General features: G+C 34.7%; 2 protein-coding genes across 3 annotated transcripts in view; one reads left to right on the top strand and one right to left on the bottom strand.

Annotated features, from left to right (window-relative positions):
- CRLF3 (cytokine receptor like factor 3) overlaps positions 1-14,334 on the top strand; it is a 103,674-nt gene that overhangs the window by 70,038 nt on the left and 19,302 nt on the right. Inside the window, exon 8 of the transcript XR_015243983.1 lies at positions 406-526. The gene's annotated coding sequence lies outside the window, so the exon portion shown is untranslated. The remainder of the gene's footprint in view (positions 1-405; positions 527-14,334) is intronic.
- The window catches only part of SUZ12 (SUZ12 polycomb repressive complex 2 subunit), a 45,411-nt gene that overhangs the window by 13,457 nt on the left and 17,620 nt on the right, over positions 1-14,334 (bottom strand). For both annotated transcript variants that reach the window (XM_025916284.2, XM_025916293.2), the window contains 5 exons: positions 13,770-13,819; positions 9,565-9,650; positions 7,714-7,945; positions 6,705-6,798; positions 671-776 (listed from right to left, as the gene is read on the bottom strand). In XM_025916284.2, the coding sequence (XP_025772069.1) occupies positions 671-776; positions 6,705-6,798; positions 7,714-7,945; positions 9,565-9,650; positions 13,770-13,819 (568 nt within the window). The remainder of the gene's footprint in view (positions 1-670; positions 777-6,704; positions 6,799-7,713; positions 7,946-9,564; positions 9,651-13,769; positions 13,820-14,334) is intronic.

Below are 14,334 nucleotides of genomic sequence, written 5' to 3'. Positions count from 1 at the left end.
TACTATTTATTAAGTAAACGTTCTCAGACAACTTCCACAGTTTTCCCTAGTATTATTATAAATTGTTTTATTTTAACTTGAGACTAATTTTCAGGCTTAAAAAACTGCTGGGATTTTGCTCATGATAGCACACTGACCTAACATATTTAAAAACAAACGACATCATTATTTTGTTGAGTCTGCCTACCCAAGAAATGTTATTCATTCTTTTTAGTCTCTTAGAAAAGTTACTTTAAGTATGGTTCATCTAAGTTCTTGATAAATTGGTCATCATATGTTGCCTGCTGTTACTATGAATGGGATTTAAAATAGTTAACATTTATTGAGCACTTATTTTATGCCAGGCACAGTGGTAAGCATATTTCATTATTTCATTAAATATCAATTCTATGCCTCATTTTACAGATGAGAGAACTGAGACACAAAAGATTAAATAATTTGCCAGAACGCCACACAGTTTGGAATGGAGATTTGAACCTGGCCGTCTGGCTCCAAGGACAGTGGCTTCCTTTAATACTCTGACTAGGTAACTTTTACTTTGTGTATTTTAAGGTATAAAAACAAAGAACTTGTTACTTCCAACAAGAATTTGCATTTGGGAAAGAACACATCGATTAAAAAAATGGGAGTTCGTAACTATAACGTGCTCCACCTTCTAAGTATTCCATACCTTCCCATCAAGAATAGTCTCCCATGTTGCTCTTTTCTTGCTTATTGGACATTCTTCCATTTCCTGCATGGCTACTTCATATTCCCCATCTAAAAGCTGTAAGCGCCTGTTAGACAAACACATACACTTTAAAGTAACCTGTGTATTACTGTAAGTACACAAATCTACATCTTTAGATTTATACTAAAAAGCATTTATTAAATTTATAAACTAGCTTACATACCCAACAAGCTTTTGAAATATACCTACTCTCCACTCCTGACAAAAGCAATTTTAATGATTTGCACTAATAACTATTATTACTAGAGAATTGTTTCATTATTGTAGCTACTCAGATATAAATTTAAACATTTAAAGTATAATACATGCCTCAAGTCTCAAAACTTGGTAAATTTTAAACATTAAGTATAAAGCATAAGTTTAAGCTTTATACTTTTAAAAAAATAGGATAACAACAGTGTTACAATACTTGCCTTAGGGAACCACTAAGAATTATGCCTCTGCTAACTACTGAAAATATCTGAACTAGAATTCTTCACTTTCATTCATCATGACCAATAAACTTGATGATTATGACTCTGATAACTACACGATCCTGGGGGCACCTGGCACATATAGGTGCTCAATAAACATTTCATGAATGGATGAATGAAATACCAACTGAAACAAATAATTAATGCCCATATTCACAGTGTAGTTTTAATGTGTGTGTACATGTATGTGTGTGTATGTAAGGTTTATATATATTTTTTTCCATACCTTAATCACTGGTAACACTACTACCCTAAACACCATTCGTCAACCATGCTCAATAATTCATTGTATACAGCAACAATCTGGCTTCTATTCGTCAGTCTTGGGAAAATTCTGTTAGATAACAGCTAACATTTATTGAGTGCTTACTATGTGCCAGGCACTATTTTAAAGACTTAACGTTTCATTTAACCTTCCCAACTCCATAAAGTAGATTACTCTGCTTTTCAGAAGAGGAAACTGAGGCACCGAAAGATTAAGTAGCTTGCCTTAAGATGACACAGGAAGTAGAGCTAGCAATTGAACCCAGGTAGTCTAAGTCTGATCTTAACACCAAATGATTTTGAGACTTAACAGTTTTTGTCTTTATGCTATGCTCCTTGTATTTATTCTTTGACAGTACATCAGCAAAGCTATTTAACTTAGTATTTTACAAAACTATTTTTATTTATTTGAATAGGTAATACATTCACATACTTCTAAACTGAAACGAAGCTTCCCTCATGCGTTTACATGGCTACAAAATATCCTATTTTATAGTTGCACATTTGATAGCTACAATCCAATTTACTCTCCTACCTGTAATGCATGAGGAGGCCCTTTTTTCCCACAGCCTCATCAACAGTGCTTTATCAGTTTTTTGATCTCTGCCAAACTGGTAAGTGAAAAAATGACATCTCAGTGTACTTTTATATTCAGATGTCTTATCTTTTAAATGTTTAAGAACCACATATATTGTTTTGTAAACATCTTTATCCTTTGCTCATTCTATTGTGCTGTGAAACAGCCATATTCTATAGTATGAGTTGAAATTACTTTCCTCTTGTCGTTTTTGACTTAGCTTGTGACAACCTCTTTGTTTTCAGAGTAAGTTTTTAATTTTGCTCACTATTTCATACTTTTTCTCTATGGCTTTTGAACTGTAGTCATTCTTTAAGGAGACTTTAACTTCTCTGAGATTATAAGAAGAATTTTTATACATCTAACTCCTCACATCTTGGTGTGTAAAGTACTTTTCCTCCACTAAAAGGGATCGAAACTCTTTGAAGTGGCCAATTCCAGAGCAGAAGCAGAGAGGGAAAATGTAAGCCTGAAATATCTTACTATTCAAAAAATAAGGAAAAACTAACAAAAAAATAAATAAAAGTAAAAAAGACATATAGGACCCTGTTGGAAGGGCCTCCTCCTGACTAAATTTGGGACAATTTGGACAATAAAATGAATGACCAATGGCTAGATTAAAACAGACGTACTATAAATGGTATTTGTTACTGATTAAGAAAACATACTGATTAAAAAAATAAGTTGAGGGGAAGAATGCTCTTCTATGTCATTTAAAAAATGCCAATAAACATGAAAGAAATAATAGAATGTTAAAATTTGGCAACTGTCCTAAGAATAATTTTTTCAGGCACGCCTGGGTGGCTCAGGTGGTTAAGCATCGACTCTTAATGTCAGCTTGGGTCATGACACCAGAATCACAGGATCAAGCCCTGCCACTGGGCTCCACTCTGAGCATGGAACCTGCTTGGGATTCTCTCTCTCTCCCTTTGTCTTCTCCCCTGCTCACGCTCTCTCTCTACAACAAGCAAAATGAAAAAAAAAAAAATTCTTTTTTAAAGAATAATTTTTTCAAGGAAGAATCATCAATGGATGCTAAACTGTTGGGTAAAAGGTTGTTGGGGAGAAAATGGACATTTACCCAGTTTCACATATTACCACAGAAATTACCTATTTAAAATTTTTTTTAATGTTTATTTTTTGAGGCGTGCACATGCATGCGCGCGCGCACACGCGCGCACACACACACACACACACACACACACACACACACACACACACACGGGGGGTGGGGGGGCGGACACAGAATCTGAAGCAGGCTCCAGGCTCTGAGCTGTCAGCACAGAGCCCGATGTGGGGCTTGAACTCATAAACTGTGAGATCATGACCTGAGCCAAAGTCAGATGCTTAACTGACTGAGCCACCCAGATGCCCCGAGATGACCTATTATTAATTAAAGGAAAAGGTACTATTACACTAGAGAAATACTATGAACACCACCTTAACCAAGTGACCAAACCTAATTTTACCTGTGCCTGTGATATACACAAAGAACACATCACCATTCAATGTTCCTGCCCAAAATGTTTAACCTGAATCTAATTAGAAGGACATATCACAAAAGTCCAAACCGAGAGACGTTTTGCAAAACTACAGGCCTGTACTTTAAAAAGTATCACAGATAAACAACAAAAAGAGAAAGGACACAGGTGCATAAAGAGAAAACAAACTAGTGGTTGCCAGAGGGGAGGGGTGTGGAGGATAAACAAAATGGGTGAAAGCAGGACTCCTGGGTGGATCAGTCAGTTAAGCGTCCAACTCTTGATTTCAGCTCAGGTCAAGATCTCATGGCGTGTGAGACTGAGCCCTGCATTGGGCTCTGTGCTGAGACTGCCTGGGATTCTTTTTCTCTGCCCTTCTTCCACTTGCACACACGTGTGCTCTCTCTCAAAATAAATAAACAAACTTAAAAAAAAAAAAAAAAAGAAGTGAAGGAGAGTAGGAGGTACAAACTTCCAGTTATAAAATAAATAAGTCACAGGGATGAGAAGTACAACATAGGGAACATAGTAACACCGTAATAACCTTCTATGGTGACAGACGGTGACTACACTTATTGCAAACCCTGCAAAATGTACGGAATTGTTAAATCACTATGTTGGAATTACTAGTTGTATCCCCAAAAGGAGTATCATGTGTCACCTATACTTCAATGTACAACAACGTAATACGAATTATAATTAACAGTAGAAAGTGTAGCAAAGGCAGAAAGAACAGAAAAAAGAAAAAGGGTTGAAGAACTATCCCAAACTGAAGGAGACTGAATAGATATGGCAATTAACAACTAGCTCACAGATCACAACCCTTGACTGGGGGTGGGGTGGGAGAGGGGGAATAGCTATGAGGGGGGCATTATTGTGGTCAGCTGGGAAGAGTATTAAAATTCCTGAGTATGACAGGTGTATTGTGGTTATGAAGGAACCGTCCTTGTTTCCAGGAGATGCATACATACTTTAGGAGTGAGGAATGAAAGTAGAGTGTCACAAACTAACTTTCAAACGGTTAAGCACAAGAATAAAATACACATTCACAAATAAAGCAAAGGTAAAACGTTAACAACTGATGTTAACAGTGAAGGGTTATGTGGGTATTAATGATATTTATTGTTCAACTTTTTCACAGTTCAGAAATTTTCATAATGGGGCGCCTGGCTAGCTCAGTAGGGAAGAACATGCAATGCTTGATCTCAAGGTCGCGAGTTCAAGTCCCACATAGGGTGTAGAGATTACTCAAAAATAAAATTACAAAAAAAGAAAGAAATTTTTAATATAAGTGGGGGAAAAATTCTGTGTTTTCTTCTTGGTACTTTTATTTATTAAACAGAAAGCAGTATTTCAGGGGTGCCTCAGTCGGTTGAGCATCTGACTTTGGCTCAGGTCATGATCTTATAGTTTGTGAATTCGAGGCCCACATCAGGCTCTGCTCTGCTGTCAGCGCAGAGCCCACTTCTGATACTCTGTCCCCCTCTCTCTCGGCCCTTCACTTGCTCACACATGCACTCTCTCTCTTAAAAATAAACTTTAAAAAAAAAGCAGTATTTCATAAGTAAAAGGAATGTGTTAATACATATATAAGGTAGAAAGAATTTTAAAAGGCACGCACGCACACACACACACACCCCGTGCTGCCTAAAATAGAACACTGACCAACACCAACAAAGCCCACTGTGCTGCATCCTACTTGCTTCTCCCACAGACATAACTACTATCTCCTAGAACATTTGTTTCTGTTGTTTTCCATTTAAATCTCTAACTCATGGGGTGCCGGGCAGGCTCAGTGGGTTAAACGTCCGACTTTGGCTCAGGTGATCTCATAGTTTGTGAGTTCAAGCCCCACATCAGGCTCTCTACTGTCAGCGCAAAGCCAGCTTCAGATCCTCTGTCTCCCTCTCTCTCTGCCTCTCCCCTGCACTCTCTCAAAAATAAACATTAAAAAATAAATCTTTAACTTGTAAGTTAAACTTCACAAAGACACTATATTGTTTTAATATTAAGTGATATATTCTAATAGTGATGTTAAGTGATTTATTCTAATACAGTAACCAGAACTTATGGCATTTTTCCTAACCATCTTTACTTTTCTATTAAAGGCCTCGTGACTTTACCTGGTGGCTAACAAGTGATTACATAAAGCAACAATCTAGTACTTTTTAAAGAGTAGGGAGAATGTACTAGTTGCTGTCCTTGGCTCTTTCTCCTATACCTATTAGTGAACTGTGTTAACCACTAGCAAGCAGCCTGAAACAAGAACTCATGGCACATTACAGGTTCCATTCTCCAACTGGGTCAGAAAAGAATGCTACTGGTGGCTCAGTCGGTTAAGCGTCCGACTTGGGCTCAGGTCACGATCTCATGGTCTGGGAGTTCAAGCCCCTTGTTGGGCTCTGTGCTGACAGCTCAAAACCGGGAACCTGCTTCAGATTCTGTGTCTCCCTCTCTCTCTCTCTCTCTGCCCCGCCCCTGCTCAGTCTCTCTCAAAATAATAAAAATAAAATAAAAACATTAAAAAAAAATGCTGCCTTTGTTTCCTAGATCTTCTTTCACCGGCACTAAGATGCTTCCCTCCCCAATGAAAACTGCAGAGATGATGACAAATCCAGGTCGTCTTTGCTACCCTGTGCCAAATGCACATAGAGCTACATGATGACACACAGATTTCTTCCTTATCTCTACAGGAAATACATAGTGTCAAGATGCACACATGGCCCACTTAATTCAGATTTCTGTTCAAATATTACCTTCTCCTAGAGGCTTTCTCTATAAAACAACCACTTAACACTCATCACTAAGTGACATTAGTTGACAGAATTTTGGGGGCAGTGGTGTCTGTTTTCTCCACTAGAAGTTAAGCTCCATAAAGGGAGGGATTTTTTTCTTTCTTTTTTTTTCTTTTGCCTTTTCACTAACCTAGAACAGTGTCTGACAAAGAAGGGACGCTCAGAAAATACATGCCTAATACACAATCTTAACTGAGCCGTTCCAGTAACAACTCGTCTGTGTTTATTGCTTTCTATGTGACAAAGAGAAAAATTCAGTATTTACACATTTTTTCATTTTTAAGAATAAAGAGAAATTTGGCAAAGAAATATCACACTATATTATGCTTGAGAATAAAAACATTCCAGAACATTATGGGAACCTCACTTGTCCATCAACATTACCTGTTTTTATCAAATACTGTCATTTGTGCAACAAATGTCTTTTCCCCATCTTCACGATTTCGTTTTCTTCTAGCTGGAAGTTCTTCATTGACATCTGTATTTCACAAACATTTCTCATGAATCACATATTCAAACAAAAATGTCATATTTATGGTATATGGTCCCTTATCCCAAATTACGTATAAATTATGATTAAGTTGTGATACAATATCCAGATTTACACTCTTCAATTTTATGTTTTACCATATGTGTATGTCCTTACTAGGCAAGGAGAAAAAAAATCCTCATTTATCATCATTTTTCAAGAACTTCAAAGGATACTTCAAGACTCAAAGATTATTTCTCCCAAGGTGCTTCTCCACTAAACTTCACATGTACCTCTATTATACCACTCATCATTTTGCTACAATTATTTATATCTCTGTACTCTTAGGTCAGTTTTTGTGACCTTTTGGAAGACAGAACTGGATGTTTTAATCTTTGTATCCTCAGCACCTATATTTTGGTTGAATGATTCCCTCAAAGGTGGATTCAGAACTGTTGGGAAGACAGAGGAATAGATATGTGATAAGCAAATACAGTAAAATCTTAATTACAGAATCTAAGCGGTGGGTAGTTAGATGTTCACTACATAAACTCTTTCAATGGCTGTGTGTGTATGAAATTTTTCACAATAAAATTCTGGGGGGGGGGGGGATGAAATTCTGTTTGCTGAGAGACTAATTTGAAATACCAGTCTTCTCTATCCACTGTTTAATATAATTTTTTTTACTACATGAAATACGTTTCGTCATGGAACAATGAGAACTTTACAGATTAAATACCTAGTACAGCACAATAGCCAACAGTTTAAGATCCAGGGCAAGCTACCATAAGATTAATGATCTTATCAGACTGTAAAAGATTTGCAGATAAAGGCCATGCCTTTAGAATGCATGCAATTTACTTCTACTTCTTTCTTGGAAAAGTAAAGTTTAAAATAAATTAAAATTATTATAACAAAAATTACCAATATTTTCATTGGTTTCTCCATTAATCATTCCATTAAACTCTCTTCTTCCCGGACGAGTCACTCTAAATAGCAATGAGTAAGACTTCACCATATGGCTGTTACTAGGTTCAAATTCATTACTGGAAACTGCAAGGGACGGGAAATTTCCAGGTTTTGTTTGATTGAGATCAGGATTCAAAGGCACCTGCTTTTTACCTGTAGGAACTTGCCTTATTGGACAACTTACATCCTGCAAAGGCAAAGATTATGAAATTATACTTATTTATCCATATGCAATTATATGAGTTATAATAAAACTTCTAATCACAGATATAGGAAACATCATTACCAAATGGCATGCTGAAATTCTAACCATAGTTCTGAAAATTGTGATGAAACAAAAAAAAAAATTTGGAATAACCATATACCAAATCTTAACACAACTGAGGATTTCTCCAATCCAATGTGATAAAGATAATGATACAGTATATCCAATATTTAGCTGGTGGTCATCTGAAATACTTTTACCTTAGAAATATGGAATTAAAACCATGCTTAAAATGTTAAGCTCATATAAATTAATAATCTTTTCCCTTAAATCTTCTACTTTAACAAAATAATTGATGGGACCATTAGAAATGAGAAAATTATAATAACACCACTGTCAACTTTATGAAATAGTAAATCTGTATATTTAAATGCTGCTTAATAAAAGCAATATTAATCATCTTATGAGTAATGTTCTATAATTATATAAGTGGAATCGCTTCTCGGCCTTTTGGCTGAGATCGAGTGTATAATTATATAAGTGGAGTTATACTGAAAACAAATAATTGAAAACTGAGAAGATGTGGAAGACCTTTATAGCAAGTTAGCAGCTTCTCTTTGAAAATAGAACATATTCTTATTATCTAAAAAAAAAATTCTACTCTACAAAAGAGTATAAAATGAGAAATATTTAAGTCCGCCCCACTTCCCCAGGTCCTACACTCCAAAGATAACTAACATTAGCAGTTGGTTGTGTATATCCTTCTAACCAAGTGTTTACATCTATTATTTTTTTTGAAACACAAAAACGGCCACTATAGTTGTATTCACTTTTTTTTTTTTTGCCTGAATATAACATATCTTAAAGAATTTTCACATCACTGTTTATCATGCATACCAGGATTGCACTGTCTATCACCTTAGTGTCTATCACCTTAGTGCACTCCATACAAGTGCTCTAGTAGTGTTCAAGCCCTGTATCACCTTACCATGATTTTGGAAGAACATCAGCAATAGGAACCTCTATACAGGTCATTCCTACTCTTAAAATACCCTAGCTCTTGAAGCTACCAGAAGTATAACTGTTGGCTTTAGTGGGTTGCCAAGGTAATTTAACTATCGTAACGTGTTTCTATGATGAAATGATTTAATCTTACAAATAAAAATGTGAAGCAACAAATAAAAATTATCAGCGATGGCTGATAATACCGGCAACAAAATTTCTTTCCTGAGAGTAGTGTTACAAGAGGTAACTCTCTCAGCCCTTACTTAAATTTCAATTGGTTCAAATAGCTAAAAAAAAAATTAGCTAAGAGACTGAAGTGGTAGAGCAGCAACTGAATCTATGTCCTAAGATGCTAAAAGATAGTTTCTTTCCTTCAGTGTCAAACTCCTATAGAAGAAAGTTTTATGCAGACATCTACAGCCAGTCCAGAAAAAAACATGAGTCTGCAAGGTTGGCAAAAGAGGCTATGAGTTTTATAATTCAGCATCGACATATTTAAAAGCTTTCAAGGTTTAAAAAGCACAATACATATGCACGAACATATTCAATTAAAAAAATTATTCCACATAATCTACCAGTATCATTTTACATGTTACCTTTCTTTTTTTGTGGCAAACTTTCACAAGCAGGACTTCCAGGGTAACAGAATTTTGTTCATTTTCTGAGTTTTGTGATGGCTTATCTAAACAGAAAATCAATACTTTAAAATGTATTTTTTTTAATATAAATATCATACTCATTTTCCTAAGTAATTTCCAACAAAAGACTTCCTATAATGAATACTTCTCAGAAGTTTACTTATTTTTCCCCCAAAATCATTTTCGAATTTGCAGCAAACTCTTTCAAAGCCTTCATAGTCATTTAAATAAACCTTTCACAATACAATTATAACTACCTTCCTACAATACTGTGATTTTCTTTTGATTCAAGTAAGATGCTCAATTACTTTAATACTAAAAATATTTACTTATTTGGCTATAAAGATAAGTAAAATTTATTTGGCTATAAAGATTTAACATTTACAATAATAAGAGAATATAATACACTGTTAGTCAAAAATATTTTTTGACAAATACAGTTAAAGCTTCATGGCAGAAAACACGAATGAAATATTCAGGAGAGACAACCACACACAAAATTAACATTAAAAGGTTTTTTCCTTCTCCCAAAATCTATTACAAAAATTACTTAAAGACACACTTAAAAACTGAACTAGTTATTATTATATATGTTCATTTTGAATACACAGCGATGTTAAACCAGAAAAGTTCTTTGATTTGACCAGGCCTTGTGACCAAAGGGATTAAAATAATGGATTTCTAAAATATTTAACAGTGTAAAAGTTACCTAAACAACTATAATACAATTTCACACGAAAAACAGCTAGTTTTTTATCTTTTTCCCAGAATTTCTCTAAAGCCTACACAGGATAGCAAAAACTAGGATAATTTACTACCTGGGTTTACAAATCTTAAGGATTTTAATTTAAAATCCTGTATTTTATATATATTCCCTGTATCAATTAATTAACAAAGGCTTTTGCAAATTGCGGTTCTAAGAGTACTTTTCTATAACATACTTGTCTTCAATCCTAAAGGCATTATTAATAGTTCAAACTAATCATTTATCATTGTTTCAATAATATATATAGAACTACCATAATAGATGAATCCACAAGACATAAAAAAACTTAATTTTTGTTCTGAGATTTTGGATAACTCTTTTTTTTACTTGAAAACATTCTTCTTATGTAGGGGTGTACATAAAATACGTTTGAATTAGTATCTTTGAAAGTTATATCCAGGATAAAAAACTTTAATACAGCAGAAAAAAAAAATCCAATGTTTAAAATGCAGTAACAAAAAACACTCTCCAAACAATACTAACTATGAAAATAGCACCCTAATATCTTTGTATATTCATTCTAACCAGTTTCAAGTAGTAATAGCTAACAAAAGTCTTCATTTAAAAACAAAAGGAAAAAATAAATAAATAAAAAATAAAAAACAAAAGGAAAAATAATCACATTTTAGGAATCTTAATGTTGCTTTTCTATCTTGGTTTCTTAAAAAAAAAACAAGTATAAATATAGCTTAATTAGACAAGAGAGGCAATATAGCTGCTTCTTCCCAACTTTCACTAATTTTCAAAAAGTGGCAAATTATTTTCTGGAAACAGAAGTAACAGAGTTTACTTTCTTATTTACTTCAGTAACATCAAGAAAAAATTAAAACTTTGAGTTTGAGCAATTTTGAACTTTACATATTTTTGTTATGTAGACAGGAAAAAAGTTTAATCAGACTACTATCCAGTTAATTTCAACTAAGTAAAATTAATTCAACTTAAATATTAATCAAGTAACTTTAATTAATAAATATTCAATTAATATCCATCACCAATTTCAGTTATGAATAACTTTACATGTTTTATGTACATCCCTGGGAACAAAGGGCTAACGAAACTATAAAATTCAAACTATAAGCTTCTGAAGTATTATGATCCATGTACTGTATTACTACTTTTCTTTTCAATTTTTTATTTTAGAGAGAATGTGAGCAGGGGAGATGGACAGAGGGAGAGAAAGAATCTTAAGCAGGCTCCATGCTCAGTGTGGAGCCCAATACGGAGCCTGATCCCACAACACCTGGATCATGACCTGAGCTGACATCAAGAGTCAGAGGATCAACCGCGTCATCCAGGTGCCCCCCAGAGTACCTTAAAAGTACCATAGAAAACCAATAAAATGAATGAGTAGAAAAAGGGACTCTACAAGATGATTATAAGTAATTTAGGAAAAAACATAAAAATGCTACTCAGTTTACTTATATATAAAAAAAATGGACCAGATCTAAGGTAAAGCTAGAATTAAAGTTACAGTAGCTGCTAATACGGATCTGACCAGATTTCAAACTTCTCACGTAAAAAAACCTGATAAGGGTTTTCAAAGTGTTCTAATATATTATTATTAAACTTTGTTTCTGGGGCGCCTGGGTGGCGCAGTCGGTTAAGCGTCCGACTTCAGCCAGGTCACGATCTCGCGGTCCGTGAGTTCGAGCCCCGCATCAGGCTCTGGGCTGATGGCTCAGAGCCTGGAGCCTGTTTCCGATTCTGTGTCTCCCTCTCTCTCTGCTCCTCCCCCATTCATGCTCTGTCTCTCTCTGTCCCAAAAATAAATAAACGTTGAAAAAAAAAATTTATAAAACTTTGTTTCTTATTAAACAATACCAAGGATTACCAACTTGACATGTTTCTTGTAAAGATTTTATTCCATTACATGATAATTAAAGATGGATAAGCCAAGTGGCATTTTATCCATTTTGAAACCAAATGAAACTCTACCTAGCATACTTTAACTTCTTTTAATGAAGTGACATTTAAGACAATATACTTCTCTTTGTAAAATACCTAACATATTGATATATTCCACTGGTAGCAGTGGTTGCTTCTGTTGTTTTATTACTGTATTTTTTAAAAATTATAATGCGGGGTGCCTGGGTGGCTCAGTTGGTTGAGCGTCTGACTTCAGTTCAGGTCATGATCTCACAATTCATGAGTTCAAGCCCCACATGGGGCTGTCTGCTGTCAGTGCTCAGCCCACTTCGGATCCTCTGTCACGCTCTCTCTCTCTGCACCTCCCCTGCTCGTGCGCACTCTCTTTCTCAAGAACAAATAAAAAAAAATAAAATTGAGGATGCAATAACATCAACTAAAAATGTTTATGCAGAAAGGGTTCTACTCAGGAGACGCTTCACCTATTCCAGATTCTAAGACAGTTAAAGTTCAAAATACATTGGAAGTAAGAAATAACAAAATCTAAGAAACTTAATTATATGAAAAGATTTTCCCATTTTCTAGTTATGATCTCTGGAAAGATGATGGCTCTGAGATGGGTAAGACAATATTATATAGCCTTTTTTTATAGCAATAGTTAGTGCCCTAAAAAGTACCATTTAGAGTGAAGAGGTGGAATTCCATCTATTTCTACATAAGCCAGATGCAGCTAACACTGACCTTCAAGAATGATCACACACAACACTAAATAATTTTAACAATTTCAAAATCTACTTAAAACTTAAATCAATAGCAGGAAAGCAATAAAGAAACCAGGCTATGAACAAGATCCTATGTATAAGGTCCACCTAAAAAAGCTCTTAAGCCAGTTTCATAAAATTTATTCCTGAGACAACCAACTTCTGAATTACCTTGGTGCTTTATTAAAATGCAGACTCTTAAGTTTTACCAAACGTTGGTATACCAAAGCTATATCCTACTAGATCTGAGTCTTTGTAGGTCCAGGTATACATATTTTAAACAAACTGTCAAAATATTTCTACAAACACTAAAATTTAAGAACCACTACTTTAAAAGTTTAAAGAGTGACAAGTTATATCTTCCACATCCCATCATTGACCACATAAAGCAGTAACTGAATTGTTGGAAAAATCAACTAAAGAGAAACTGAATTATCAGAATCGACATCTTTTCCATTAAATATAATTTTATAAATATTTTTTAGTGTTTATTTATTTTTGGAGAGAGAGAAGGGGGTGGGGCAGAGAGGGAGGGAGACACAGAATCCGAAGCAGGCTCGAGGCTCCAAGCTGTCAGCACAGAGCTCGACGCGGGGCTCGAAACCATGAACTGTACGATCATGACCTGAGCCCAAGTCGGATGCTTAACTGACTGACCCACTCAGGCACCCCTAATTTTAGAAATTTATACATACATGCAAAATAATTTTTTACATTCACAAAGGTGTTTTGATGTTAGAATGCCAATACATTTACTTTCAAGTACATACCATTTTTGTGGAAGAAACCAGTAAATGTAAGCTGTAGATGAGCTGACAAGCTAAAAAAACAAAAAAAAAATTTATCACTTTAACACTCTATAATAAAAATAGCCTAAACTTTAAAAATTAAGATTGAAATCAAATTAGTTACTTCAGGTAATCTACAAATAATATTTGACCTTCTTACTCTTAATTCTATGCAAGCCCACAACTTCACACAAGCCTATGAAAAACAAAACATAAAAATACACCATACAAAAATACCAAAGGAAGCAAAATTAATACAAAAACAGGGAGGGGGACAAAACATAAGAGACTCTTAAATACAGAGAACAAACAGAGGGTTGCTGGAGGGGCAAGGAGCTAATTGAGTAGGAGACATTAAGGAATCTACTCCTGAAATCATTGTTGCACTATATGCTAATTTGGATGTAAATTAAAAAATAAATTTTAAAAAAAATACCAAAGGAATAAGGCAGAAAAGAAACAGATCAGCAAATACTTTACTGTAATTTAGTACCATCTACCTATAAAATGTGAACACATTTCCCTTCCCAGGCCTTAAAAAGAAAAT

The sequence above is a fragment of the Puma concolor genome, chromosome E1 (genome assembly GCF_028749965.1).
Source record: "Puma concolor isolate L17-30 chromosome E1, mPumCon1.1.hap2, whole genome shotgun sequence".
Classification (NCBI taxonomy): domain Eukaryota; kingdom Metazoa; phylum Chordata; class Mammalia; order Carnivora; family Felidae; genus Puma; species Puma concolor.
This window is presented reverse-complemented; position numbering and strand designations above follow the sequence as displayed.